Below are 27983 nucleotides of genomic sequence, written 5' to 3' on the forward strand. Positions count from 1 at the left end.
CAAGCATCCATTTGTAAAGCCTTGCTCGTGATCATTCGATCTAGCTAAATACGAAAACTTGCGAAGTGATTCAGTGAAAGGAAGCCCCCGAAATGGCGCACATATCTAGGCAGCACCCCGTCACCTCGACCTCTATTATTGTCCACGGACAGGCAATCGATATTGCCAGGGAAGCGACGTCACTGCGAAATTGGGCGCAGATTTTGAGTCGCGCTCACCTTCACCTTCATCTTCACCGCGACTAGTATCACGTCAGTGGGTATATATCTTTCTTCTACAACCGCAATACTCTCTTCTCCAACCTCACACATCCCCTGACTACATATACTACATTCGTATCTACATCTACGTCTACATCATGGCTCCCACTACCCCCCTCCCGCCGAACCGCTCGCGCGCCATCAAGGTGGAGCTCTACTGCCCCGAGACCGGTGACAAAGCGAACAACTTCCTCATTACACCGTCAATGACACATGACGACATCATCTTCAACATTGAGCGCACACTTCGTCTCCGTGATCAAGAGATCTGGGCCTGCGACATCAATGGCGAGCTACTCTACAACAGCGACATGAACTCCTTCCACTTCAACAATGTCGCCGATGGAGAGAAGTTGCTGATCGGTACTTACGACTACCACCGTATCAGTCCGGAGCCTGAGCTGGAGGTCGTTCTGTATCTTGATGATACATCAGGCCTACTAAAGAGGTCACTCAGGGTAAGTTTCGAGATTTGTTGAGGAAGGGAATCGATTGGTACTTTCCCATTCGCCCACCTACCCAGAGAACTCAGCGATTATATCTACGGCTACACATCGGCCCACTGCCTACTATCCTTATGACTAAGGGTCTACTCATCCAGGCCATACGCAAGGTCCGATCTTTGGAGGAAGATGATGACGACGATGACGATTTCTGCATTGAAACATACTAACGTACCTGCAGGCACTCGGAAAAGAAGCTCTTCGCAACCACATGAGCAAGCTTCGTCGTTGCGATGCCCCCCTCCGCAAGAACGTTCTCCGCCTCGTCAAGCCATACAGCCGTATCGCGAGCTTAATCAAGGACTTCGATTCGGCGAACGCGAAGACACTGAAGCAGAAGTACAGTGTGTCCGCATCGAAGCGCGACATCAAGAGCTTCTGGTGGATCAAGGACACGGCGATGAAGTTTGAGCCGGGGGTCCTCGCTCTGATCGCGATCCTCGCTGAAGCAACAGCGGGTAACGACGAGATCGCTTCAGATGCGCTCATCGATGCGAAGAAGGCTCGTCTCGACAACACCCCTTGGGGTTCAAAGGAACTGCAAGAGGAAGACGTTCGCGAAGCCATCAAGGCACTCTATGAGGCTGCGGATGCCCTCGATTCCGTGTGGCCGGAGACCAAAGACAACAAGAAGATCACGGTCAAGGATGCAAAGAAAGAACGCTATGCGAAGGCTAGCGGCAAGGGCAAAGCGGTCAAGCGTGATGCTGATCTGGGTGAAGAGGCCTTTGAGGCTGCGCATCCTGGCACGATGGCTTCGCGCGAGATGGATGGTCTGGCCGGACTTATAGGCAAGAGCAAGTTGCCGGATACGATGGTGTCTGATGACTCCGATGAGGAGCCAGTAGTGAAGCCAGGTAGACTTCGGCGTACTTGAAATGTGCACAACGTTGGGGTGGAGATCAGTGCTAGATACGATGATTGAGGAGGGAGACTGGGCTCGTACAAGTAGGGTAGCTAGGTCTTTCGAGTGGACAAAATGAGTAGTTGGAGAATATAAATGGAAAGCACGAGACACAGGGAGAGAAGTTGATACAATGTATGATGATGATATGAAGATGGCGACCATCATCGTCGATGCTTGTGAGGTTGTATGCCGCAGATCTTCATCAGATGTACAGTAAGACTTCAATGACTAGCCTGACCATGACCAGGGTCCAGTGTGAGTCAAGGCGCATGCTCTTCTTCATTGTCGTTGTGCTCGATGTGCATGAATCATGATTCACCTTACACTGGTTCTCAGCGAGTAAGCCACCGGTTAGCAGTGCCTCTGTGTTGTTGAGTAGTCGATGGCGGACCATCGCCACAGAATCCATGAGCCGGAAGGAGACGTGGAGGTGGAGGCTTAGGTTCGGACGAATGAACGATTTGTAAGGCGGAGGTGGCGTACTTTCAACATGGCAGTACGCAGTTGCCGTTGAAGCGATCTCGGGTGGAAGCCGCGGGGCACGACTGCCGAGAGCGTGTCTTTTCGTACCGCGTATACGATTACGCTCAGCGACATCTCCTGCAGGCCGCGTCAACAATACTTTCATCTCCATACATGCATCTAGCTCATAGCTTAGCACTATGCACCGTCGCGATTCGTTGTGTAGCGCGAGGCCATAGCACCGCCGCGACGTTATGTGTCGCCCGTTGATCGTCATGGCGGAGTCCGGAGCCTCGGAACAGAACTATTTGCGAAGCTACTCCTCGCTGCGCATGGCGCATACGCTGTAGTGAAGAAAAACACGCTGTTCAGGTAATGTAGAGCAGTTCGGTCGAACAAAACGACCGTACGCAGGCTGCCTAATGGCGCGGACGCGACGCGCTATGGACGGCAATAGTTGCGATCAAGGCCCAACGAAGATGACGACATTGTTTATCGCATAACAACAGGGCAGCGGTAGTTACTTTGCGCCAAACGCTTGTCTCGACATCTCAAACATGGAGAAAGTAACACACCCTTCGTACCGGCAGCTTGCCGAGTGCCGAAAGCGTATTGTTTCGAAATGAGCGCCAGCCACTCACGGGAGATGACGCGCCACAACGGTGCCCGCTGACCAGAGCCTTACCGCAGAAAGGCGGTGTCAGCTAGCAACTGCTGCAAACGATGAAGATGTGTCAAGGACCGATGATGGCTGAGGGCCTGGTGATTCAGGCGGGCATGCGACAGCACTTTACAAACCAAACACGGACAAAACCTCGACGAGAAGAGATGGGACTAAAAATAAAGTTTGATCGTCAGGGCCTTCAGCCACGACAAGTGGCACGCCTAGTAGCACGCCTATGAGGTCAGATCCTCCTAGCTCTTCCGGGCGTTTGGTGCGTTGGAGCCAGGAGCATAGCCGCCTGTGCAGTGTGGGTCATTCCGCAGCCTCCCGTCAGCATGGAGCGCATCATTTAACATTGCCATGATTCCGCATTTGTTCGCGATTCATTTCGCGTCTTCTCAGCCTTCACACCCCTCCTTTCTTTACATTCATTCGTTAGGATGAAGTATTCTTCTGTGTTGTCTGCTTCGGCATTGACTAGTTTAGCGACCTGTAAGTGATGCGCCTCCTTGTGTTCCTGCAGGGACCCAGCTGACGCATGACAGCATCTGCGGTTGTTCCTCGGGAAGCTAGAGTCGTACCTCCCAATGGCTTGGATGTCCTGAAGCGTGCCTCGCCCCAGGCTCCCAATGGCTACGCGCCCGCAGAAGTCAACTGCCCGTCCACGCGCCCGAGCATTCGATCCGCCGACAAACTCTCCCAGCAAGAGACAGAATGGCTCCAGAAGAGGAGGCCGAACACGATCGATCCTATGCGCGAGTTCCTCGAACGCGTCAACATTGAGGGCTTCGACGTTGGTCAATATATCAGTAACCACCGCGACAACACGACCGCCCTGCCGAACATCGCGATCTCGTTCTCTGGTGGAGGATACCGCGCCCTGCTGAACGGTGCGGGTGCTCTGGCGGCGTTTGACAGTCGGACAACAAACTCGACGAGTGCAGGACATCTGGGAGGAATCTTGCAGGCATCCACATATGTTTCCGCACTATCGGGAGGAGGCTGGATGATTGGCAGCATCTACGCCAACAACTTTACCTCAGTTGAGGCAATCATCAACAAGGGCGAGGACTCGGCAATTTGGCAATTCCAGAACTCGCTGTTCAAAGGACCTCCTACGAAGGGAATCCAGCTGCTCTCGACTGCGCAGTACTACGACAACTTGGTCAGCACGGTCAAGGACAAGAGTGATTCGCCAGCTGGTGACTTCAATACGTCGATTACCGATGTTTACGGCCGCGGTCTTTCTTTCCAGCTCATCAACGCCAGCGATGGAGCCCCAGGTATGTTTACCCCCAGATCCTTTTTAAGTCCACAAGCTAACCCCAATAGCCTACACCTTCTCTTCCATCCAGGACGACCAAGACTTCTCGTCTGGAAATGCACCGATGCCTATTCTCGTCGCAGATGAGCGTTCGCCCGGAGACTTGATCATCTCTTTGAACGCCACCAACTTCGAGTTCAACCCGTTCGAAATGGGCTCATTCGACCCTACAACCTACGGCTTTGCTCCTCTGAAGTACATCGGTTCCAACTTCAGCGAAGGTGAACTTGCACAAGACCAGGGCTGCGTTGAGGGATTCGACAACCTGGGTTTCGTCATGGGAACCAGCAGCTCCTTGTTCAACCAGATCTTCCTTACACTGAACACCATCCAGGATGTGCCCCAGATCCTGGTGAACTTCGTATCGAACATCCTCAAGGGTATCGGTGAAGATGGCGACGATATTGCCGACTACTCGCCCAACCCTTTCTTCCGTTACCACAACGAGACGAACCCCAGTGCTGACAGGGAGCGTCTTACTCTCGTGGACGGTGGTGAGGATGGCCAGAACATTCCCTTCAACCCGGTCATTCAGCCAGTACGCCAGGTCGATGTCGTCTTTGCTATCGACTCCTCTGGTGACACAGTCGAGGAGGACGACCCGTCGCAGAACTGGCCCAACGGTACTTCTCTGGTTGCGACCTACGAGCGTGCAAGCGGCACTCTCATGAACAGGACATCATTCCCTTACATCCCCGGCCAGGACACTTTCGTTGCCCTAGGTTTCAACAGCCGCCCCGCTTTCTTCGGTTGCAACAGCAGCAACGTTACTGAGGGCGACAACATCCCTCCTCTCGTCGTCTACCTCCCCAACGCCCCCTACGTCTTCTGGTCCAACACCTCCACCTTCAACAAGCTCGACTACAGCATCTCAGAGCGCAACGGCATGATCGAGAACGGCTACGACGTTGTCACCCAAGCAAACTCCACACGTGAGGGTGCTTCAAACTGGCCTACTTGCGTCGGATGCGCTATCCTTTCTAGGAGTTTGGAGCGCAACGGCGAGGCGATCCCACAAGTGTGCCAGCAGTGCTTCACAGACTACTGCTGGAACGGCACCACAATCGAGACTTCGCAGCCATACACACCGGAGTTGATCGTTGGTCAGCTCGCCACTACAAACAACGGCGACGACGACAGCGGTGTAGGAAAGTTCGTTCCCAATGTCCTCGGTCTTGCTCTGGCAGCGGCCGTGTCTGGATACTTGATGATGTGAGATATTTTCTAGTTTGCTTTTGGCGACATAGGGATTGGATTCAGCGCGGTTGAAATATGATACCACCTCTCTTTTGTAGATAGTAATTGAGTCAATACACGTATACCGAACGCTCCATTGCCATTCACCTATCACACGTGCGACATTACCATACCATGCATTGCGGCTCTTCGGCGCCGCCCGTCCCTGCATCACCGAGGCGTGCCCCGCCAGTTGCGCGCCCGTCAAAAAAAGTTACAACCCCGCCACGCTTCGCGCACTCAACGCCGCTCTTCCGCAATCACCACACACAATGGCCGCCGTTCCGTCGCTCTCAGGCGCGCCCGTACTCTCTACGCCCGACACGCACATCTTCGAAGACCCCACACCCGCCGTAGACACGTCTAGTCTCCCCAGACTTTCCGATGAGCAGATCACGCTCACATACGAGATTGAGCGGACGGTCAGAGAAATTCGCGAAGGGAGATGGAAGAGGATTGCGTTGCAGTTCCCAGATCACATGCTCACTGATGCGCCGAGAGTGTATGAGCAGCTGAGTCGGGGGCTGGGTAAGGCGAGGAAGGCGCGGGATGGGGTGCAAGAGGACAATGGACATACAAATGGGACAACAGGCGTGGAAGAGATCAGCGCGGGCTTGGAGAAGGCGGCAATCAGTGAGAAGGGGAGCAAAGACGAGAGTCTGTTTATACTGGGCGACACATCATATGGCGCGTGCTGTGTAGACGAGGTTGCAGCAGAGCACGTCGATGCGGACGTTGTCGTACACTATGGCCGCTCATGTCTCTCGCCTCCTTCAAGACTACCAGTCGTATATGTCTTTACCGAACGACCGCTAGACCTCGACCCCGTAATCGCAACATTCCAAGAAACATATCCAGAGAAAGACGCAAAGATCATCCTCATGGCCGACATACCATACTCGCACCACATCCCCCCGCTCCACGCACGCCTCCAAGAAGCCGGTTACACGCACATCCACGCCACAGAAATTGTACACAATCCATCGTCGCCGCTTCCAAACCGAACGATACCACCAAACACAACAGAAACAGACGAAGCCCTCCACGACTACGCCCTCTTCCACATCTCCGACCCGCCAACCTCCCTCCTCCTCACCCTCTCCTCGCGCGTCGCCTCAATACACATCTACCCCACAGACACCCCCTCCGCCACCCCACCCACCGCCTCCCTAGCCCGCACCCACCAAACCCTCATGCGCCGCTACGCCCTCCTGACCTCCCTCTCCACAACCCCCATCTTCGGCATCTTGATCAATACACTCTCCGTAAAGAACTACATGCACATCCTTTCGCACGTCCAACGGCAGATCACGGCTGCAGGCAAGAAATATTACACCTTTGTCGTGGGCAAAGTGAATGCAGCCAAGGTGGCTAATTTCAGCGAGGTCGGGGGGTGGGTGGTGATAGGGTGTTGGGAGAGCAGTTTGATTGAGAGCAGGGAGTTTTGGCGGCCGATGATTACGCCGTGGGAGCTCAAGGTGGCGTTGATGGGGGATGAGGAAAGGGTTTGGACGGGGAGGTGGGAGGGCGACTTTCAGAAGGTTTTGGATGAGGGGGAGGGGGATGTGAAAGAAAGCACAGAGGAAGCACAGGAAGAGGTGGGCAGTGGGCAGGACGGAGAAGCAAATGCAAATGGCGATTACGATTCTGAAGAGGAATCTGCGCCTCCGGAATTTGACCTCAGGACTGGGCGCTATGTTTCGCATGCAAGACCTATGCGCTCGAGCGGCGCGACGAAAACCGTTAACGGCAATGCAACGACGTCGTCGTCTAGTTCGGCACTGACGAAACGGGCGAATGGCGATATTGCGGCTGTGGGGGGCGTCGCGTCGCCTGGTGCAGAGTACTTGCGCTCGAATAGGACATGGCAGGGTCTGGGTACGGATTACCGGGATGCTGAAGATGGAGAAGAGGGGGCTGGTGGGAAAGGGGCGGCTAAGATGGAAGAGGGGAGGAGTGGAATTGCGAGGGGGTACGTTGTTGGTGAGCAGGGGAGCAGGCATTGAGTAGATGCGAGACGAGGGATTCAATTCTCATCATCTGTTGACAGTATTACTATCTCGGAACTACGAAAGCGTTTGAAACAACAGAACGTGTTGATGCTTATGAGATACCGTCGCGCCCTTTTCCATACTCTTCACTACGTCCTCTTGAACAGTCTCGACGAGATTCTCCTTCCTTCATAAAGTCATTGCTAGATTCCCTTGGCCAGCAGTCCTCTCATTGCATTCACATCACAACTCTCGCCCAAGTCGCCTCCATGTCTTGGACCAGCGTGAGGAAGTCGTCGCTTTCCAGGTGGCGGTAGACGAATTCGTTGAGCGCTGCTCTGCGTCCCTCGTCAGACTGCATCGCATATGTCGCCAGCTGGTCGTTTTCATTCACACTCACAGTAGCACCTGGATTTGACACGCTCACACGACGGTGACCAGCAACAGATGTGGGTGGGGTGTCGAGATCACTATACGACATTCTATAGTGAAGATTCTGTGCAGCATTACTTCGTTCGCCGAGAGGTTGCGGTGTCGGGATTGCGCTGAAACTTGACCGATTGAAAGATAACGGAGAGGAGATTGGAGACGATGTCAACGGTGACTGATTCTCGATGCCGCCATGTGGAGATGTCTTTGCGCGTGCAGGAATGTACTGGTCTTGGTTCGGTGTGCGAGGAGGCTGTTGCATTGGTTGCTTTCCACGTGCGGTCTTGCTGATGACAGTGGGTTGGGGCAGAGGTGGGAGTTCGATCTCCTTGCTGGTTGCGCTTCGGCTGGAACCAGGTCGGTTACTGGCTACGCGTGCTGGTAGAGGAGGAGGCCCCATTGTGCCAGTAGAGGGCCGCACGCTGTCGCTACCGGAGGAGCGCGGCGAAGATAAGCGTGGGAAAGGAAGCTCGCGTCTCGGTGGTAGTATCTCAGTGCTGCCCGGACGATCCGCAGTACCGGGACGACTTGCACTACCAGGGCGGTTGAACAGCATAGCAGTGTCCGGTCGCTCCGTAGACGTACGATGAGGTTCTTGCAGGTCCGGAATGTGCTTGTCTGACGTATATGAAGAGTCAACATGCGAGCGTCCTAAGATATCCGACGTTGCTGAGGTAGGACGAGTGAACACTACTGGAGGAGCAAGAGGACCTGAGAATGGTGCCGGCACACCACCCGCTTCTCTAGTATAGCCTGTCGTGGCAGAAACTGGACGGGTATATGATGCTGTGGGTAGTTGATGATTCAAGGAAGCAGCGAAGTCATAGCTAGTGGACGGTCGACTAGAGATCTCCGCCAGTCGTGAAGGAGGGCATGATGGTCCACCTATAGCAGGGCTCATATTAGGCATTTGAGGGTACGCAACAGCAGTTAACCTTGGCCGGGAAGACGATCCTCCTCGCGCTGGCGATGGTGGCTGAGCCGTAGACCTTGGCTGAGACGGGACTGCCTTTTGGCCGCCCATGTAGAGACCGAGATGAAGGAGGTGGCTGAACGCGGTATCGAAGTCTTTGTCTGACTTGAACCTCATCTGGATGCGCCTGATCTTGTCGTTGGCAATCTGCCATTTGATAGCGAGCAGAGGGCAGCGCACAATGGCGGATATGTGTAGGTGGTCGGGCTGCACCTGCACTCCGCGCTCTTCACTCAGACGCGTAATGTGATTGCCTTCGTTGATCAGTCTCTCGATTTCGATGGTTTGCTGTCATCCAACGGTTAGCTAGCACATCGTTTGAAGCGGGTTTCCAAACTGAGTGGGTGGGTAATTAGTTATGATGCGTCGTACCCGAACCTGCGAGCCTTGACACAGTTTCATGAGCTGAAGACCCCCGCGCGCACCATAGCTGTCGATGATGAGTGTGAGGTCATTGGTCTCTTTCTGCCAGTTGAACCTCTGCTCGCTGGCGTCGGTGTCCTGTGCTGTTGACAGAGTCTGGAGTGGAAGGGATAGCATGATGATTGTTAGCAATGCTGTTTGTTAGTCGAGATCAATCAGCTGCCATCTGATGGCATTTGTGCGATGAACGTTGTCGTCTTGGAAAAACGCCGAGGTCGCGCATCTATGTGTTGAGGATGTGAGAGATGGTCGAAGGAAGTCGCGACCGCACCGCAGTCACATGATGTGGTCCGTGCGAATCAACGCGAGGGAGCTGGTGCAGTCTGGAGTTCTGGTGTTCGCCCATCCATCATCGCGAACGACGCGCGCCGCGCATTCACGAGCAGATCCACCATTGCGCCTGGCACACAGCTGAATCCACGCATGCGTCGCGCCCCGTGCCCGAGCAGTCCCGAGTAAATGCGACAGCCGCACCATGGCCCCAAACAAACCAGAGGAACAATCTGTCGAGCGCACCCAAGAACATGAAGACTTCCTGAACACCTTGGTCGAATACCACGAAAAGCGCGGGTGGGTTTTGTTCTTTGTCTCGCCGCAATGAGCGCATATTGACCCGACGTGTAGCACTGTCCTGGACCGCGAACCCAAGGTCGGGAGCCGGCACATTGACCTGTTGCGACTCTACAAACGCGTTAATGAAGAGGGAGGGTACGATAGGGTTTCAGATACCAAAAACAACAAGCTTGCGTGGCGCAAAATCGCGACTGAGTTTCTGCCCAAGAGCCCCAGCATCACAACCCAGGCCTTTTTGGTGAAGACGGCCTACTACAAGAACCTTGCGTACGTGAATCGTGAAAGACAACTTTGCGCCTACCACTGCTGACGCCTGCTCTAGCGCCTACGAAATATCCACCGTTCACAAGCGCGAACCCCCGCCGCCCGAAATCCTCGAGAACGTGTCTGCAAAGGGCGGAGACCTGCTCAACCGGACCGTCGACAACTTCTTCCCAACCAGCAATAGAGAGGCCGAACGACTAAGGGGAGAGGAAGACAGCGATTCCGAAGACGACGTCGAGAAGACACCCAAAGACGATAAGATGGACGTGGACGAGCCTGGTAGCCTCGGGCGGTCGACGAGGTCCCTCCGCCATGCGCCGCCGCAGCGAGTGCTCTTCCAGCCCGAGTCTTCAACCCGACAGACGCGCCAATCGACAGGCCATCTGACTTCGTCGCAAGCCAACGGCTACGGCACCAGCGGCGCAGCCATGACGATCGCGAACTACGAGCCACGGACCGCCGTACCAGCCACCATGAAGCCCGTCGTTACCCCGTCCAACTCCCTCGATACCTACATACAGTCGCGCAAGAAGTACATTCTCAACAAGAAGAACAGGCCGGTGCCGCTCAAGGGCATGATGCTGCCCGGTACCGGCTTCTCAGGGCCCAGCATATACATCCGCGCTTTGAATGCGCTGCGGTCAAAGGAGCCTGAGGAGGAGGCATACGCACTCCACCACCTGGTCAAGATCTCGCACGAGCGAGGAGACAAGTACCGCTTCGATCAGTTCCCGGGGCTCGCAGATGCACTCATCGCCAAGGTCATTGACGTGTCCACATTGTTCTTCGATGTGAACTGGGACATCTCATACGTCGAGGAGGACTTTTCTCAGCCGCAAACCCTGAACGGACTGACCGGCACCCGCGACCTGTTGCAGCGCATCAAATCTCTCCGCCCACTCGACATGCACGACAACCTCCTACCCGAGCAATCCGCAAAGGCACTCACCATGATCAACGAGGCTGCGCTCATCATCCGGAACATGGTGATGCTGAAAGAGAATGCCATCTTCGCGGCCTCTGTGCCATCCATCCAAGACATGATCGTTATCGCACTCAACCTGCCCCGCCACTCCACTATCGTGGAGCTACAGCATTACGCCCTAGAGATTGCCGAGCAGCTGACAAAGTACTGGATACTGGACTCGCAAAGCCCGCTGTATCGCTCTTTGCTCGCCCAAGTGGATTCCGACGACCGTGGCCGCATTATCACATCGCTGAGAGCACTCGCCCGGATAGCAATGAACCTGGAGGCTACAAACAAGCTCTCTGACGTGCCAGTCAAGACCCTCAAGTCAATCTGCGACTGGCTGCTAGTAGAAGACGAGGATCTGCGCATAGCATGCCTGGACTTCCTCTATCTCTTCACTGGTTTCCCCGACAACGTTGAGACGCTTGTACACGAAGTTGACATTGAAGGAGTGGCGAAGCAACTGGTACGCTTGTTACAATACGGTGCAATTGCATACGAAGAACGAAGGAGTGCCGCCAAGACGGCAAAGACCTCTGCACCTCCAGAGAATGCGCCTAAGCTTTCGTCTGCAATCATAGATCATCTTGTGACGCTTGATGAGCCAGAGCGTAGCTCGCAATGGCTCAAGACGTGTTTCGAAGAGGATGCTACTGGCGAGATTACTCAGATCCAGCTCTGGTCTGCCTACAACGCAGCCTTCTCAGAACACATGACGAATAATCCGGCTTCTTTCAAGGCGCTGATGCCAGCTAAGGACTTCATCACGAATGTATCGACGACGTTCGGTGGCGCCTCCGCTCAGGTGTTGACCGTGGGTGGGCAGCCAAAGTATACCATAAGAGGCATACGGCCACGATCCGTACCAGTTGACCCAAGCACAAAGAGGCCGTACATGCGCTGCTGCTGGCATCCACCGAGCCTCCTGAACGGCCACGCCGACTCGAAACATTCGACAGCTAACATCGAGTGCGGTGAGTTCGCTTCTGGAGCACGCTCTATGTGGGAACACGTGGTCAGTGTCCATCTCCAAGTTCCCCGCGACCAGGAAACCGGACAGTGGCTGCTTGAGCCAAAGCTGGACATCAAGGACATTGTCAATATCGAGAACGGCGACACCCCAGAAGCGACGAAATACTACTGTCACTGGGGCGGCTGCACTCGATTCTCGCCTGACGGCACGGAATCCGCGTTCGAGGCTGGACAGCATGTCAAGACGCATTTGCCTGATACGAGTATCAAGCAGGCCATCCACGCGAAACACAACCGCACGCCTTCAGAGTCACGGCCCTTGACTTCTTCCGCACAAGCACGACATGAGAACTTCCAGCCGCAGTTTGGACAACCGGTCGGGCTGGGTAGCTTGGGTATGGGTGGGCGACACCAAAGTTCATCGACCAGCTCTGCAAGCAGATACGGTGGCCGAGAGGATGCAGCAGGAGCACAATCAGCACCCAACTTCCGCTACTACAATACGGCGACTGACGATACCAATGATGCCGCCGGCCTCCCTCTGTCCTCTGTTCTTGTCCTTCGCAACCTTGCTCGGCAGCTCAACAAGATCCCGCCCCCAACCACTGTCACCGACATTACCTCACCATCCTCCCCAGCCCACAAGCGGACGTTCAGTGCCAGTGAAGGAAGCCCCGAAGCCGCCAGACGAGCCACAGCCGGCGGCAAGAAGCCACGCCTCAGCGATGCGGCAGCGGAACAAAGACGAGAGAACGAAGAGAAGGAGGAAGAAGAAGCCAAGAACGCAGGATGGGTGCCTCGCATCTTTGCTCCGCTGCGAGACCAGATTGCCTTTACAGCGAGCCATAATCTTACTCTCCGGAACTATGTCGGCGGTCTGCTCAAGGCCATCGCTGAAGGTGGTAGTTAGATGTAGTAGTATGTGTTTGTAAAGCCCTTGCTGCATGGCGTTGGTGAGGTTGCAAAAGGCTGTTTCCGCTTTCTTCTGTATGAGCGACACGGTATTGTTTGGAGTTTACTACATTTGTGCTCAGGGGAGTGTACGCTTAGATATCTGGGCATTTTCATGATACCGCTTCGACTGATGAGTCGAGTGTTGGTATGTTTATTACACGTCACTTCAACAGGGTCCATGTTGTTTTCAAATTATTCGACTATTCACTGTCAGTATGTTGTACTCTATCTCAACACATCCTAGGTGTCGTGCACTTTACAACTGCAGGAAAAGTTTACGTGTCGGAGGGCAAACTTGTTTAAATTGAAGTCTTTTCAATGGAGGTGTATCTTAACGACATGCTCCTTCCAATTCGCCGGAACGCCTTCTCCATCCATCAAGCCATGCACATACGTATCTCCGACGAGCGTATAGTGACCTTTAGTCCCATCCTCAGCTGCTCGGAGGCAGAACGGTACGCGTCCTCCCAACAAAATAGCGACAGAGTCACCCGGAAGCATCTCCGGTGGGCCTACACCCATATAACCATCTGTCGTGACAAAGAACCTCCGATCAAAGCCCGACGTAAACCACGACTCATAGAAAAAGCGATCGTCGCTAAGATCGTCGCCATGTAGGCTTCCCGCGGCATCAGGATTAGTGGCTCGAGCTTGACACCAAGTCTGCAAGTTCCGTCCCAAGCGCGTGACATCCGTATTGCCGAATCTCTGTGATTTGTTTTCTCGCGAAGAGTCTTTGGACGAAGCAGCGGGGTTCGACGAAAGCGGTTCCCAGCAGTCAGTCGTCAAGACACGCCAGAGCGCTTCTTCCAACGACTGGTTTCCCAAAGCGCGGAAGACGTTTTCCTTCTCCGCTTCGATCATGCGATAGCACGTTTCAAGGGTGTCTATGATGTTTCTCCACGTGAGACGCTCCGTGTGTAATATCTGTGAGACTTGTGATATTGTCTGGCGTGGCTCGAAAGCGTCTACCGTGAGTACATCTTTCCTTCTCTCGATGTGGGCTGCCGTTCCGCCCGCCGCTGAATATAGTGCTGAGCGATGTACTTTGAGCTGTGCGACTGCGTACTGTGTTGGCGTTTTCGGGCTGATTTCCACGACCCAAGATGGTATGCCTGATACGCCGGCCATGGTTCTACCCATCAATGCACCCAACGAATGGGTACCGCGTATATCCCTGATGGTCGCTTGAATGAAGACTTCTTTCGGAGAGAGACTGTAGTCAGGGATAATGGGCGATGTACCTTGCCAGTCTGTGACGAGGCCTAGTACACCGAACACATTGTCTCTGATATTCGTCGCTTCGTGCAGGTGTACTAGACGCATAACTTGACTCAGACACAGTCTTTTGCCTCGCTGTCTAAGCTTCTGGAGGGCTACCGCGCCGGTGTGCACAGCGAATGACAATTGACTCCAAGCCAACCTGCCGTTTGTCGGCAGCGATAAGCTAAGGCTTCTGCAACAGCCTTTAGAGTGTCTGGTTATTGACTGAACTGCCTCTATGAGCGTATCCCATGGCATGGTATTGTTGCAGTAAACCACCGTGGCCCGTCGAGCAAGCACCGTCTCTTGTACAACCCAGATTCGATACCACCATGGATTGGAAATCCACGTCTTCGTAGCTCGAATGACTGCTGACCAACCCTCCTTGCGAAGCAGCCGCCCGTTCTCTACAGTGAAGAAGGGGATTTCGCCTACGTGCTTGTCCATGCCACAGATTCGTATGTAAACGAAGAAGCCGAGTACGTCCTCTGCCTCCTTTTGCTCTTCTCTTCCACCATCTCGGATCTTGCTCTGCTTGAAGTAGGCATCCACGGTTGTGACGTCTCTTTCATCTCCAGTCCAGTCGACGGTGGCCGGTCGTTTGAAGGGTGCTCGCGGGCTGCGTCCGTAGCCGAGCCAGATGAACGTTTCTTCCGCCAAACTGTATATTTCGCCCATAAGCTGTACTTGTTCAGAACGCTCGTTGAGGTCTGACTGGTTGATGCAGGCTGCATCTGCGTAGATGATCAAGGCCTCATCCGTTCTCCGCAATCGTTGCAGCCCATTGCGCAGATTCTGTGTTATCTCCAGCGTCTCGCCATCGATCCTGATGGGTAACGTTATCGTTGGGTCGCCCCAAACATACGAGATCGCGTAGAATTTTGGGTTGTCGTTCAGCGAGGCAGTCTCGAGATGGCATTCGATATCATCATCCCAGGCCCCCGGGTGAACATGGAGTAGACGTATTTCTTTCCGGGACGCGTCGAGCTGGGAATACATGCTTGGGCGCTGAACTTGCTAGCAGTTTGCGACGGCTCGCGTTGGGTGCATGGCTCAACATCGTTGCCGGGAGAGGCTGCTGAACTTCGCGGATTACGCGTCGCTTTCCTCTCATTTATTTCCCCCTATAATTGACGTCAACGGTGGCACGGACTGTTTGCTCCTTCCTGATGTTGTTGGCTGTGATGGCATCTGGATATCCGATAAGCTGGGAGCAGAGAAGCGAGCCAATCACCCGCGTGACCTCGTGGGGCTGTGCTGGACGTGTATAGGTCGTGAAATTGGGGGCCGAAACTCAATTCAATCGTTCGCGCCAACAGAAGCGACGCAATAGCAGAACAAGGTATATAATTTCATAGCCATCATAAGCATCATCGTTATATAGCCGCGTGGCCAACATCATCATGTGATCTTCTTTCATACATCTTTCATCTTTGGCTCAATCATCAGACAAAACAGTCGAAAACCAAAAGAGAACATCAAGGAAAAGGTCATCATCGTAATATATGAGAGCAATTTCGTGAGCGCGAAAATGAAGAAGCCAACCCAGGATCAAGGGAAAGGTGGTTGCTGATCCAAGAAGCAACAAGAGGAACAGGTTTTTCGCTAAAAACGCTTCAATGCCGTCGCTATGCAGCCCCGCTGGGGAGGAAGAGCAAGATCAGGGTAAGGAAAATGGGCGTGGGTATGGTGGTCGTTACATAGCCCAGCTCGTTTCGATGGGGTAGGAACAAGGCGTCCGGGCCCGATAAGATATCACCGCAGTACTGGATAAAGATAAGCTCGTAGCAAGGCCGTAAGGGATGCAGAGTCGTAGGAATCGTGGTATCGCTGAGCTCGAGCTCTTCAAGTCTTTTGGTTCGATGCGGTCGTCGTAAGGTTTTGGTTTCGTTGTTGCTTGGTGTGGATCCCGTCGAGGGAAGCGAAGTCTATCGATATCTTACACCCTGTATCCCGCCTCTTGGAGACATCCTGAGCATCTCTCGTAAGCACGGACATATCCGCGACCGCAGTAGCATGCCGAGGTAGTTGATGGCGCGACAGAAGCCTTGCTGGGTCGTCGTCCTCCTGCCGCGGCTGCCTGTGCAGCATCGAGACCACAGTCGGAGCTTCTTGGGCTGGTGCCGCCACTGGTGGTACTGGAGCTGTCGTAGTCGTTGGATGAGGAAGTATTGCGTCGACCCGCTCCTATCGGTGTTGGCAGTCCTTGTGCGCCCTGGCCGGGCCGTTGTCCTGGGTACATTCCATCGTTTACCGAGAAGTTGCGGCAGATCATGTAGGCTCGGGTGGCGGCGGCATTCTTGGCTAGCTCTTCGCTTTCGTATTCAACATCCGTGGAGTACTCTCGGTTGTTTACTCTGACTGTTGATCCGTAACCGTAGCGTGTTCGGTAGGTTTGGAAAAGTGGGTCAGGCCAGTGGCGCCTTTGGCAAAGACCTATATCCGAGGGTCAGCAACCAGTACACACACACATTGAATCTGCTATCGTGCTGCAAAGTCTTGGACATGGTCTTCCACCCCGTTGTGTGGATCCCCTACACTAGACAGGGCTATCACCCATGAGTCTTGCACCAATTGCCATGTCGTCAAGACCTCATTTGGCTCAACTAGATCCGGCTATGTGGTACCAACTGTCTAAAAAGAAAAGGAACAGCTCTAGCACTAACCTGTCAGGTACATAACGTAGAACATGTTGGAGGTGGTCGAAAAGGATTATTGACGTGTAATGGAGCGATTGGAACGACTGATGGCGCTTCGATGGTGAGCTGTCAGTCTGAGGGCAAGACTACTGCTGCGGAGTATTGCTGAACTGGCAAGCGTTCGTTGGTGGCGACGATAGTAGGCCGAGAAGGTATCCGTGGCAGTGGTTGTACGACAGTAAATGCTTTTAGGGTGTGGGTGACAGTTGCCAATAAAGCATTGACAGCTGTACAAAAGAGATGAAAAGCGTTGATGTATGAAGAGCAAGGTAGAGGGAGCGGCTTGCAGTCAGTCGGACGGGGATGGGGGAAGCATATGTGCCTACTGTGGGATGGAGGAATATATTGCAGCAGGCGAGTGTAGCATGTATCCAAGCGCGTCTCGCCCACCAGTAAAAACGGAGGGGCAATTGGGCTTGTGGAAATGGATAATCTGCGGGTCTTGTTGCGGCTCTGAATGAGGGAGACCCATAGTATGTGCTGGCGAGAAGGTAGCCAACGGTAGAGGTTCCAGAATTTTAGCTAGTAAGAGACTCAAACCTCAAAAGGTACAGCCTGACCGGTTCGCTCTTGCCACCGTGCTGCACGCAGTAGCGCAGTGAAAAAACGGCTGGCGATCGGACACAATTGCTGTAACCCGTTTTCCCAAGGCTGGACATGTCTCGATCGGCATTGTGCAGGTTTAGACGCCTAGGATGGGCGCATAAACAACGAGGTGGCAGACGTGCATCCTAACAGCACTCTTTGCTCGTATCTCCCGGATGCACTGGGCCCACTAATGCAATATGCAAAGTGAGGGGAGAACGCAAATACGTCAGACTCTGCACCCTTTGTCAAGTGTACCGATACCCTGAAATCTTGGCAACAGAATGCGTGATATCGGCGTATGGTTTGGGAGGCAGGGTCTGAAAGGAATCAGAGACCAGACCAGACGTGCAGCAAAAAAATGGGACTGCTAATCGGCTAGGGTACCAACCGCCAGAGTCGCGACTGGAGAGGAGTTGGACACGATTGTGTGACTGCAAGACAATGCAAAGCATAGTGGCTCGAAGCGAGAACGCGTCACAACAGGCATAGCATGGAGCTACCCGACAGCCCCAGGGGCGAGCGAGACGAGTTGATTGATGCGTTCGAGGGTTCGAGGAGATACCTGGGGTTGGTGTTACCAGAAAGCATCAAGCGTCACTGCCAACGCATACATGCAGAAAGCACGGTCCTCTGAATATCGCTACTGGGAAACGCGCCTGCAGCTCGAATAGGGAAAGGGTCAACGGCTGTTAGCTGTAAGCCGTGTGCATGCAGGCATAAATTGGCATTGCGGAGACTGTCTGATGGCGCTCAAGCACGTTCGCGAGACGTAGTGGAGTACGGTTTGACAGGCGATGATTGACGAGGAGAGGACAGCTGGAGGGGCCAGGCGTTCTCGCGCACGCGATCCCGGTCAATCGAGAGAGACAGAGATGAAGAGTTCACAGACCCTGGGATCCCCATGTTCAAGACTGGTGGTAGGGCATCAAGCAGTCCCCACTTTGCCGAAGTCAAGACATTGAAGATAGCAGGATGCCAAGCTCAGCACGAACGGGTCTGGAGCTTTGGGGGGAAATTTTCGAATCGACACAAAGGGATCATGCGTCGGGCGGCTGCAGAGCGTACTCGACAATTGACCTGCCGCGAAGTGGATAGCAGCAGTACAAAGGTTGAGGGTGCACAGAGCAAGTCGTCGTGGAGCGGAAGCAAAATTCGGACGATTCGATAGGCCGGCGCGGTTCACGACAGGCAGCGGTGCATGGCTAGGTCCCAGGTCCCAGTAAGGACCGCTTCTGTCTGGCGCCGATCCAAGATGGTGGTTGATACATGGAGCGGGACGATGGCGCTTGTGAATAGCGGCAACGAAGCGCAAGGAACAGCCACTGATATATTGGACAAAGAATAGCGTTTGAAGTCCAGACGAGCGCGTCCAAGGCCAGCAGAATCAGCGCGGAGATGAGTGAACGAGCTTCAGAACTATGTCGCACGCGCGGGAGATCTGTGGATGACGCGAGCGCGCCAGCACGGCCACCCGCCCCAAGCTGCAAAACAGGCGGTGAAGAAGCCAGCGCTGTCAACCATGCGCCCCTCTTTCTGCGCATCAATTCTTGACACTACGCATTAGCAAAGAAGGCTGTTCTTTGACCTACTCGACTGCGTGAGAGGGCGGCCATTTGGACCGCAGAGTTGTCGGCCCTGGAGGCGTCCTGTCGTGGACATGTCGTCTTCGAATCGGCCTGATTCCATCAATAGGCTACTGAAGACCCACATGTTCGAGCGCTTTTCCAACCAAGAGCACCCTCACCCTCCTGTTCAGCCTCGCGCGGTGAGAGGTGGTGCTGCAGCCGGGTGTGGTGCAGGGTAATCAATCTAGAGGGGCCGGGTTTCGCGTCCATTACCGATGCTCGATGAGGGACACAACGCACCGTCCCGACCCTCCGAATCTCGACATTGCAGATTGCAGCCCCTCAGGGTCCATTCACCCTTACACAGCTCGAGGATGCGGTAAAGGCTCTGGCCAGCTCTTTCCACGCTCCATGTGTGACGTCTAACAGCATATGACTGCCATCCTTCACCGGCATCGGATAGCGGTGTTTGTCGTCTACTGTCAGTAGCATCAGTTACCCCACGATTCAAACCGACTTTCCCTCTCTAGTGACACGTTTCAGACTATCGAGACAGGCATGGTTTGCGCATCGAGAATGTACGCCTCGCCGTCTCGTAGTAGACAGGCTACGTAATTGCTGTCAGCTCACAAGCAGACCACCCGTCGTACAGCCGCAGTACGCGGGGTGAACGGCCAGACTACGGCATCCGCAAAAAGCAAATGTAATTAGACCGTAGATGGAGTATGTACTACGTCTTGAACAATACGCTGTGCAAAGCGTAGGGGAACCGACGTTGACGTTGACGTTTCGAATGGCTCTCCGCCTACTCCGGAGTCCGACAGAGTACCTAGATATACCAACTTGACAGCCTCATACATAATATACACACATTCATACAACGAGCTGAACCATACAAACCACCACTACAGCTTCTCTCCAATCACCAGAACCGACAACCGTCAAGATGCCTAAGATCGTCCGCCTCACCATGTTCAAGATCCCCGACCAGGACATGGTCAAAGAAGCCATCCAGATGTACAACACTCTCGCCCAAGACGCGAAAAAGGTACGTCGAAGCCCTCTCTTGACTCGCCAACATTCCCTCCAAGTCCTCCCATTCCCCTTCCAGATCTCCATACATACCCGCTTTCTCAGCCGAGTTACGGCCAGCACATATCCATCGAACGTGCAGTCCATACCGCCCGCCCCCTGCACGACGGACCATCTCGTCACGTCGGGACCCCAGATTTATTCTAGTCGCCCTCGGGCTATTTCCATCTTACTCCCTCGATAAGAAAAGAGCGGATAATGGCGTCAACCCTCCTCTTCGCGCGCGCGGAGCAATGTCCCTGGCGGGTAATCGCTGGAAATATTGCCGCGGCTAGGAGAAATGGGGTGGGGGTGACGAGGCTGCAGCAAGCGGGCGACACCAGCGAGCGCGCGGGATCAACTCCGAGTCACGACGCACATATCGGCCGCCTTGGATCCATTGAAGCCTCACGATGGACAGACTGACGCTAGAGATATACCGACAGCCTCCGCACCGACTGACTTCCGAGGCTATCGTCGTCCGCCGTTTGTTGTTTGTTGCTGCTTATCGAGAGGATGCATGCTAACGTCATTGTGTTTTTGTGCAGGACGGCAAGACGTACATCCAGCTTGCACAAGCCAATGCCACCTATGACGACCCGCGCAGCCAGGGCTACACGATGCTGGCGCGTTGCATATTCGAGTCTAAGGAGGATATGGACTACTACGACAACCAGGATGAGGCACATGCTAAGATCAAGGCGCACTTTAAGCCGAAGGTCAACTCGCCGCCGCTCGTCCTCTACTCGGATATGGCATAGAGGGGCTGGCATGTGGGGTGTTGAGCGCTGTAGTGGAATACATGGAATCGAAAGAGTAACACATGGCAAACTTTGTTTTCTGTTGTGATGATGCCAGAAATGACGAAAGATAGCGCATATGCCGACGCAACCTTGGAAGTCCCCACGACAGCATCAGCTGAGTAGGGAAACGAAGAGTCCTACTCGGCCAGAAAAACGTTTCGACAAAGCATGGAACGTGATAACGAGGATTGATGGCATCAGACCTAGCTGCAGTCTCATTACTCGGCCCTTCTTTGTCTGGTCCAACATCTTTGTCTAAGACAACTCCGATGGTTTACGTGCAAACCGAACAGTACGAGCTTGAGTTCTTCTATCGTCTCGCCCGAAACTTCGGGTTAAGATAACTGCCTGACTTCCAGGCAAAGTCAATAGTCTGAAATCTTGATTTCAGATAGTCTTTGATGAAGATCATCTACTGCCACGCACAAGACATGTCAACCATGAGTGAAACATCTGCTGAAGCTGCTCACCAAGCACAGAAACAAAGCCATAACCACAAAGAGTATTTTATGCCGACTTACAATGACCAAAGCCAGTATACAATGTCACAATCAAATTGATTCCGCTTCTTTCACCAGAAGAAAGAGACAACATCTTTACTGTCCAACAAAAGATACCCGTGTATCGTGGTCATCTCCGGCTACTCATAAGAGTGGAATTGCACTCAACCACATCCCTATTTACCTAGATAGCAAATCTGAACGACCTCATGGGCACGCAATAGTCTTCGACATAAACTCAAACACTAAACTCACCAGCACGATAACATCAACAAAACCGGAAAACCTTTCCAATTCTTCCTTACCTCCTGAACAGGTGCCCGCTGAAATTTCAGCACAGGAACCATGTCACCAAAAAAGGGTCAAGCACCATCCTTACCGGGCCTACCAACGTATGACTCCTCCGCCTCCTCCTCCAGTAGCTCAGAGCCAGAACCAGAAGACTACAAACCAAAGGTCAAGCAGGAAGCAGCCGCAACCCAACAAGTAGCCGCAACCCAAGATGTAGAGCCAGTCCAAAAGGCAGAGCCAACCCAAGAAGCAGAAGCAGCGCCAGGAGTCGTGGGATACACCTGGCCACCGCCGGGCTCACCCACAGAGTCCGACACCGACGAACCCGAACCCGAACTTGATCCACTTTCAGATGATATAAATTGGGATGCCGACGAAGAACCACACGGAAACGATGGAAACGAGGGGGAAAACGAAGGAGAACCGCAGACCAGCTTCGTCGGGGCCCAGAACCCCATACTCGAAGAGCCCATAGAACGTATGTACAGAACCCCATCGTGGGGACACTCCGTATACTCATTCAACTCAGCAGCTTCTTCGCCACTAGATCCAAACGTCAACTCAGCGGCTTCATCGCCGCTAGGTCCAAAAAGTCCCACTCCACCCCCTCCTTCCCCAGGTCCACCTGCGAATAAGCCGAAGAGAAGAGGTATGCCAGTCGGTATTGCCCCGCGAGCAGGACACACAGATGCGGAAACGGGTATGGAGGATGACGCCCCAGATGCTGCTGTAGCCCGCGCGGTAGCTGCAGCAAAGAAACGAAAACGCGAGGAGGAAGAGAAGAATAAGCGCAAGGCTCCGCCAAGGAAGAAAGTACGCGTGGTGTCACCGGAGGATGACGACGAGTTATCGGATGCGCCGTCGAATCCCGAACCTCCTTCGCCAGTTGCGGCTGTAGTTGAGAAGGGGAAGAAGGGGAGGAAGACCAACAACAGTAAGAAGGAAAACGCAAAGGCGGGATCAAAGAAAGCCCCTCCTAAAAAACCGACAAAAAAAGCCAAGGAAGGCGGTAAGAGAAAGAAGGGTGAGAATATGCAGAAAGTGAAGTGTAGTGGAAGAACGACGAAAGGCGAGCCGTGTAAGAATGAGAAGAATGTGAAGGAGGGAGATGACTATAATTGCGGGAAGCACAAGTCTGATAAGTGAGGCAAGGTAGGTGAACGTAACGATAACAAGTGTGTAGTTGTACGCAATCTTCAAATGGAAAGCTTTGTTTTCAGGTTTTTGGTATTCATACCTGCAGTACAGTACATGCACACATGATCTCCATCTCCATCCCCATCTCCATCTTCATCCCCATTCTTCCCCGTTTCCTCTTGAGAAAAGGCAGCATGCCGAAGCACAATCTTGCTTGTATCCCATCGCTAAACCCAACCCATAGCACCCATTCATCCGTACCAAACCAGACGCTTTTCGTATCGTGAAGGCACTCCCCATGCTGAAGAGGGGAGATGTAGAGTGTTTGTAGAGACGCCTCTGTAAAAATGCACAGCTACTACCACGCAGTTCTATATGCCAGCCGGAGTGTATGCAGAAATATACAAGAAAGATACACGTTATTAAAAAAAAGTGTGTAGAAGATTTGCGTCGACGTGTCGTTCGACCGGGTATCTCGTGGGTGCGTTTACATGATAATCGAAGGAGCTAGAATGTGTTAGTCACTGAAATCTACGTCGTGATGTGAAGGGAATCTTACTGTCAACGTTCTGCTTGATGGACTTGTGCGGCAGAACCGAACCACCATTTACGTAAACCTCATCACCAATCGTAACGTCATCACCAAGCACAGTCACGTTCTCGAGACGCGCCCACTTGCCCACGGTGCTGTTCCAGCCGACAATCGACGACTTGACCCAAGCGTGGTCCTTGACGCGGCTGTTCTTGAGCAGCACACAGCGCTGGAGACGCACACCGTCGCCGATGACAACATTGGGGCCGATTGTCACGTTGGGACCGATGCGGCAGTTCTTTCCTATCTTGGCAGACTCGTCGATGAGCACGTTGCCGCCGTAGACGTAGGGTTCCGAAGCGGGGGTCAGCAGCTTGGAGTTCTTGCGCGCGAGCGAAGAGAGGTAGAGGCATGTTCCCGACAGGAAGTCCTTGGGCTGACCGACGTCCATCCAGAAGCCCTCGAGGTCGAAGGAGTGGAGCAGGCCGTCCTTGACAATCGCAGGGAAAGTCTCTTGCTCGATGGATGTAGGGCGCAGCTCGATGCGCTTGAGCACGCTGGTGTTCATGATGTAGATACCGGCGTTGATGCGGTTGCCGACGAACTCGACGGGCTTCTCGACGAATCGGTCGATCTTGGAGGCGTGGCCGGGCTTGTGGACTACGACACCGTATTTGGAGGGCTCTTCGACCTTGGTGACGACGATGGTGCCTTCGTCGCCGTGTTGCTTGTGGAACTCGGCGAGCTGCTTGAAGGGGTAGTCGCAGGTGACGTCGGCGTTGAGGACGAAGAAGGGCGAGTCGTCCTTGCCCAGGACGTTCTCGGCGAGCTTGAGGGGGCCGGCGGTGCCGAGGGGCTCCGTCTCGACGGAGAATGTGATGGTCACGTTGTATTGCTTCTCATACTGCGCAGCCGGTTATTCGTGTGCTCTGGTTTGCGGAGGGGTGGGTATACTCACTGTCTTGAGCGCCTCGGCCATGATCTCCGGGCGGTAGTTGACGGCGAGGACAACATCTGTGACGCCAGCAGCAGCGAGGGCCTCGATCTGATGCTGGATCATGGGCTTGTTCGCGAACTCGACGAGCGGCTTGGGGTAGGTGAGGGTCTGCAATTGGCATTAGCATGGCCGTTGCTTTTGGCATCGCGGGGCTCTCGAGCGAGCGCTGCGCGGGGAGGAGGGCTTACGAGAGGCCTCAGACGGGTACCGAACCCTCCGACGAGAATGATGGCTGCAGTGGCTGTTAGCTACACACAACAGAGTCGCAATTGGCCAAGCGTACCTTTCATATTGGTGGTGTTGTAGTTGTGTAAAGGCGTAGGTACTAGGAACTTTGTCGCAGGCAGGAACGGGAGAAAACAGTCAAGTCTTCAACACAGCACAGGCAGACAGTAATTGCCGGGTATAGAAGAAGAACAGAGTCGCACGGTCGAGTGAAAGCGCAGGGCAAAGAACAAGGGAGCTTGTTGGTGATGAGGCCAGCTGTAGGTTATATGCGTCGAAGCACCCGCGTCCACAATTAGCGGAGCTAATGCTTTCCCTGGAAATGTTCTAGCTCACACCGGCGCCGGTTCCCCTTTCTTTCACCCACCACATGCGCAACCCCCGAGTCCCGCTACGCCTCGTTAAACCAACTCCCTAACCGCTATCGTGATCGTGGCCTGGCCAGATGGGCCCTGTTCCTGATCGCTCGCCCTATCCGCTTCTAATTCGGGGAGTAGCTTCGTGTTGTGACTGCTAATAGGCTGAGTTCGTATCCCATCACGAGGGAACAATCAGCTCGTCTCATTCCTGCTCCTTGGGTACGTGACGCTGGTCACCGCTCTGTTCTCCCTTTTCCAGAGCAAATTGCACCACGTGCCCGTGAAGCTGTGAATTGGGCGGCGTGGTCATCTCAGAATCTTCTGATCACGCCTCGGTCCCCACGTCGGGACCCTGAAAGCTATCCGCGCCCCTGGTACCGCCGACATGTGGCTAGCTGTGGCTGACCGAGAACACTACCAAGCCTTTGACAAACGCCAATCTATCTGTCACGTTGCTCTTGGTGCACCTGATCAATCATCAATGCACGACGTTTTGAATTCCTGCAGATCCATGGTACCTCTATCCGGCCCCTCACAGCCACACTCACGATGTTCGCTCCGCTTCAATCAGCGTTCATGCGACGCGCGTCGTATGTTGGTGGCGAGATTGCCACAATCATGCGTCCAATGCGCTTACGCAGTCTTGAATACGGGCAGATAAAATAGAACTGCGCTTCTGCCGTTATTTTGATCTAGTCTCCACGATGTTCTTCGGTCGCCAGCGGGACTCCCCTCGGTCATCGCGAACCATGGACATGGCATGCCGGAACCAGACCATTTCTTCTCCGCATGCATTGGCTGAACGCTGGTTCTGAATCATGTAATATACAAACTCCCCGTACAAACGCCCAGAACACGTACTATACACAACTTCGTAACCAATCTCACATCCTACAGACTCGTGTATTATCTCAACTCCTCTTCCGAAAGCTCATGGACCTCAACGCATCCCCCACACTACTCCCCCGCTTGAACATGCCCGGTCTCCTCCCGGGCCCATCCGTAGGACTCTGCTCGGGCGACAAACGCTGCCCTTGATTCCGCGGGCTCCCAGTCTTCGTCGGCGTCTTGACCAGCCCCTCACCAAACACAAACTCCTTGGTGAAAATCCAATTCCCACGTTCATACCGCCATAGATCCAAGCCCACGGCACGACCCTCCTGGTTCCTCTCGCTCAACTCCTGGCGTATCGTCGCAAACGCGCTATCCACTTTCGTCTCCTCATCGACTTTATTCATGACGGTCCAGTGAGGGCGGAAGCCACCTGCGTCTTGCTCGCTGAGGAATTCAGACCATTGGGATTGTAGATCGGCATGGACGTTCTTCATCTTTGTGTAACCTGAGTCGACGTTGATGCCAACGCCTTTGCGCATACGGAAGGGCTTGCCGGTTGAGACGTCGAAGGGTTGGATGCTCCCCGATACCTGTGCGAGCCCTTGTTCTAGCGCTTCCATGTGCGAATGTGGGAGTGCGTGGAAGAGCGTCAAATGCGCGCCTGTGCGGTTGAGGTGCTTAGGGAAATACTGGTTTCGCATGTCGTCCATGGGTTTGGCTAGAGAATCTGTGAGTTTGAGCGTGAGGACGTAGACCTGTTCGTCTTGAGAAGCGGTGTTCGGTCTATGTTCTTGTCGGGGATAATGTCCTGATGGTCGACTTTCTTCCACGACGTATGGCTCATTGTTGGCTTGCTTGGGACTGGTCTTGCCTTCCTTCTTGGTTGACCAGCCGCGGAAACTCGTTTTGGCACGGATTCCCGCGCCGGGGCGTTGTGGTTTCTTGGCCTGCTCTTTTTGCTGTGCTTGCGTTGCTTCAAAGGATGCGCGTAGATCTGGGTCTGAACAGGCTCGGGCTTGGATTTGAGGCTGCCGAACCCCGCCGTTGGGTGTGCTGACGGCGGCTGCGTAGGTAACTGCCATTGTGCTGAATCGTGGTGATGCTGCTAATGTGATCCCGTTAGACGGTGATGATGACAAAGATTGACCCAGCTGCCTGAGGACAGCAATCCTCATTGAAATTGGGAACGTGGCTGGTGATGTGAGCACTTTCACGAGCTGCCCCTTGAAATGTTGTACGGAACTTCGGAAGATCACATACGTCACTCGACGGCCACTAGCGATGCGCCCGCGCTATGTGGAGATGCCTCGAGCTATCGCGTTTAGGTTTATAGGACGGGAGTACCCCAAACCTCGTGATTTGAGGTGGAGATGCATTGAGTCGTAGGCTTCGAAGTATTGAACCGCAGTATAATTAAGTATATGTAGCTGGCCAGAATGTTCAACCGCCGCAATGTATGCTTGCTCGTATTTTAAGACCCACAGTTCTCGCTTCTACAGCGACCAGCTGCCTCCAGTCTATTTGGAACTGTCCACGGGTATCAAAAACTCCAGAACTCCACGGCCTAAAACATGGTATCTGAGCAATATAGGTCCCTAGATGAGCGTCTGCTGGTGGTGCGCCATCTTCCAATCGCCTGACACGCCCTCTGAAGCACCCTTCAGCACCCATGCGCTCGAGCAGATGGCCCTGAACGTCTCGCTGTCCCTTGTCGCCTCTACGCGGTAGTAGATCAGCGCGCTGTCCTTGCCCAGTATAACGACTTCATCGTGGCTGAGTTTGTATGACTTCCAGGGCTCGAAGTCGGGGCCTTGAAGCATGTTGTGGACTGTTGGAGACGATACGGAGGTCAGGATGAGGTCGCTCGGGAAGATCATGACGGGATTGCTGGAGAGAAGCGGGACGAGTTCGGCGCCGGAACTGCATAGCGCTGCCCAGGCTTTGTGTTCGAGCGAGCATATCGCAGCGGTCAAGGACGGGTTCGTGAGCGTTGGCATCGTCATAGTGATTTCGAATGTCGCGATGACTGAGATTGGTATCGGGTAAAGTGTTGGCGGTTCCTAAGTTACTGCAGTGCTGCAATAGTGAGCCGGCCAAGATGATGGCGCCACGTTCAAGGCAGAGCCTACCCCGCGACGCCATTGTGACATCACATTTCCAATTGTCGATGCTTGCCTGGGTGGCGTTTTCGATACTTACCGTCGGTATCGTCGT

At 53.9% G+C, this 27983-nt stretch overlaps 12 protein-coding genes across 12 annotated transcripts; 6 read left to right on the forward strand and 6 right to left on the reverse strand.

Moving 5' to 3' along the window:
- Nucleotides 1-358: 358 nt before the first annotated feature.
- J4E79_005585 (uncharacterized protein) lies at nucleotides 359-1640 on the forward strand (the record flags this gene model as incomplete). Its single annotated transcript, XM_049354463.1, has 2 exons — nucleotides 359-718; nucleotides 945-1640. 2 exons carry the CDS (start codon nucleotides 359-361, stop codon nucleotides 1638-1640), a joined length of 1056 nt encoding a protein of 351 aa, XP_049211328.1.
- Nucleotides 1641-3334: 1694 nt separating this feature from the next.
- J4E79_005586 (uncharacterized protein) lies at nucleotides 3335-5336 on the forward strand (the record flags this gene model as incomplete). Its single annotated transcript, XM_049354464.1, has 2 exons — nucleotides 3335-4079; nucleotides 4129-5336. The coding sequence occupies 2 exons, from the start codon at nucleotides 3335-3337 to the stop codon at nucleotides 5334-5336; spliced, it is 1953 nt and encodes a 650-aa protein (XP_049211329.1).
- A 292-nt stretch (nucleotides 5337-5628) lies between these two features.
- On the forward strand, nucleotides 5629-7362 carry J4E79_005587 (uncharacterized protein; the record flags this gene model as incomplete). The annotated part of the gene is made up of 1 exon (XM_049354465.1): nucleotides 5629-7362. The coding sequence occupies one exon, from the start codon at nucleotides 5629-5631 to the stop codon at nucleotides 7360-7362; it is 1734 nt and encodes a 577-aa protein (XP_049211330.1).
- Nucleotides 7363-7585: 223 nt separating this feature from the next.
- Nucleotides 7586-9289, reverse strand: J4E79_005588 (uncharacterized protein; the record flags this gene model as incomplete). The annotated part of the gene is made up of 3 exons (XM_049354466.1): nucleotides 7586-8394; nucleotides 8662-9037; nucleotides 9122-9289. 3 exons carry the CDS (start codon nucleotides 9287-9289, stop codon nucleotides 7586-7588), a joined length of 1353 nt encoding a protein of 450 aa, XP_049211331.1.
- Nucleotides 9290-9647: 358 nt separating this feature from the next.
- Nucleotides 9648-12861, forward strand: J4E79_005589 (uncharacterized protein; the record flags this gene model as incomplete). The annotated part of the gene is made up of 3 exons (XM_049354467.1): nucleotides 9648-9742; nucleotides 9797-10012; nucleotides 10068-12861. 3 exons carry the CDS (start codon nucleotides 9648-9650, stop codon nucleotides 12859-12861), a joined length of 3105 nt encoding a protein of 1034 aa, XP_049211332.1.
- Nucleotides 12862-13220: 359 nt separating this feature from the next.
- J4E79_005590 (uncharacterized protein) lies at nucleotides 13221-15167 on the reverse strand (the record flags this gene model as incomplete). The annotated part of the gene is made up of 2 exons (XM_049354468.1): nucleotides 13221-14191; nucleotides 14549-15167. 2 exons carry the CDS (start codon nucleotides 15165-15167, stop codon nucleotides 13221-13223), a joined length of 1590 nt encoding a protein of 529 aa, XP_049211333.1.
- Nucleotides 15168-16107: 940 nt separating this feature from the next.
- J4E79_005591 (uncharacterized protein) lies at nucleotides 16108-16859 on the reverse strand (the record flags this gene model as incomplete). The annotated part of the gene is made up of 2 exons (XM_049354469.1): nucleotides 16108-16604; nucleotides 16835-16859. 2 exons carry the CDS (start codon nucleotides 16857-16859, stop codon nucleotides 16108-16110), a joined length of 522 nt encoding a protein of 173 aa, XP_049211334.1.
- A 3107-nt stretch (nucleotides 16860-19966) lies between these two features.
- J4E79_005592 (uncharacterized protein) lies at nucleotides 19967-20852 on the forward strand (the record flags this gene model as incomplete). The annotated part of the gene is made up of 2 exons (XM_049354470.1): nucleotides 19967-20068; nucleotides 20640-20852. The coding sequence occupies 2 exons, from the start codon at nucleotides 19967-19969 to the stop codon at nucleotides 20850-20852; spliced, it is 315 nt and encodes a 104-aa protein (XP_049211335.1).
- Nucleotides 20853-21739: 887 nt separating this feature from the next.
- J4E79_005593 (uncharacterized protein) lies at nucleotides 21740-22831 on the forward strand (the record flags this gene model as incomplete). Its single annotated transcript, XM_049354471.1, has 2 exons — nucleotides 21740-22163; nucleotides 22305-22831. The coding sequence occupies 2 exons, from the start codon at nucleotides 21740-21742 to the stop codon at nucleotides 22829-22831; spliced, it is 951 nt and encodes a 316-aa protein (XP_049211336.1).
- Nucleotides 22832-23309: 478 nt separating this feature from the next.
- Nucleotides 23310-24641, reverse strand: MPG1 (mannose-1-phosphate guanyltransferase; the record flags this gene model as incomplete). The annotated part of the gene is made up of 5 exons (XM_049354472.1): nucleotides 23310-23329; nucleotides 23382-24258; nucleotides 24313-24459; nucleotides 24540-24583; nucleotides 24635-24641. The coding sequence occupies 5 exons, from the start codon at nucleotides 24639-24641 to the stop codon at nucleotides 23310-23312; spliced, it is 1095 nt and encodes a 364-aa protein (XP_049211337.1).
- Nucleotides 24642-25846: 1205 nt separating this feature from the next.
- Nucleotides 25847-26851, reverse strand: J4E79_005595 (uncharacterized protein; the record flags this gene model as incomplete). Its single annotated transcript, XM_049354473.1, has 1 exon — nucleotides 25847-26851. One exon carries the CDS (start codon nucleotides 26849-26851, stop codon nucleotides 25847-25849), a length of 1005 nt encoding a protein of 334 aa, XP_049211338.1.
- A 513-nt stretch (nucleotides 26852-27364) lies between these two features.
- On the reverse strand, nucleotides 27365-27772 carry J4E79_005596 (uncharacterized protein; the record flags this gene model as incomplete). Its single annotated transcript, XM_049354474.1, has 1 exon — nucleotides 27365-27772. The coding sequence occupies one exon, from the start codon at nucleotides 27770-27772 to the stop codon at nucleotides 27365-27367; it is 408 nt and encodes a 135-aa protein (XP_049211339.1).
- Nucleotides 27773-27983: the final 211 nt, after the last annotated feature.

Source organism: Alternaria viburni, assembly GCF_023758015.1.
Source record: "Alternaria viburni strain BMP 2772 chromosome Unknown scaffold_10, whole genome shotgun sequence".
In the NCBI taxonomy this organism is placed as follows: Eukaryota; Fungi; Ascomycota; class Dothideomycetes; order Pleosporales; family Pleosporaceae; genus Alternaria; species Alternaria viburni.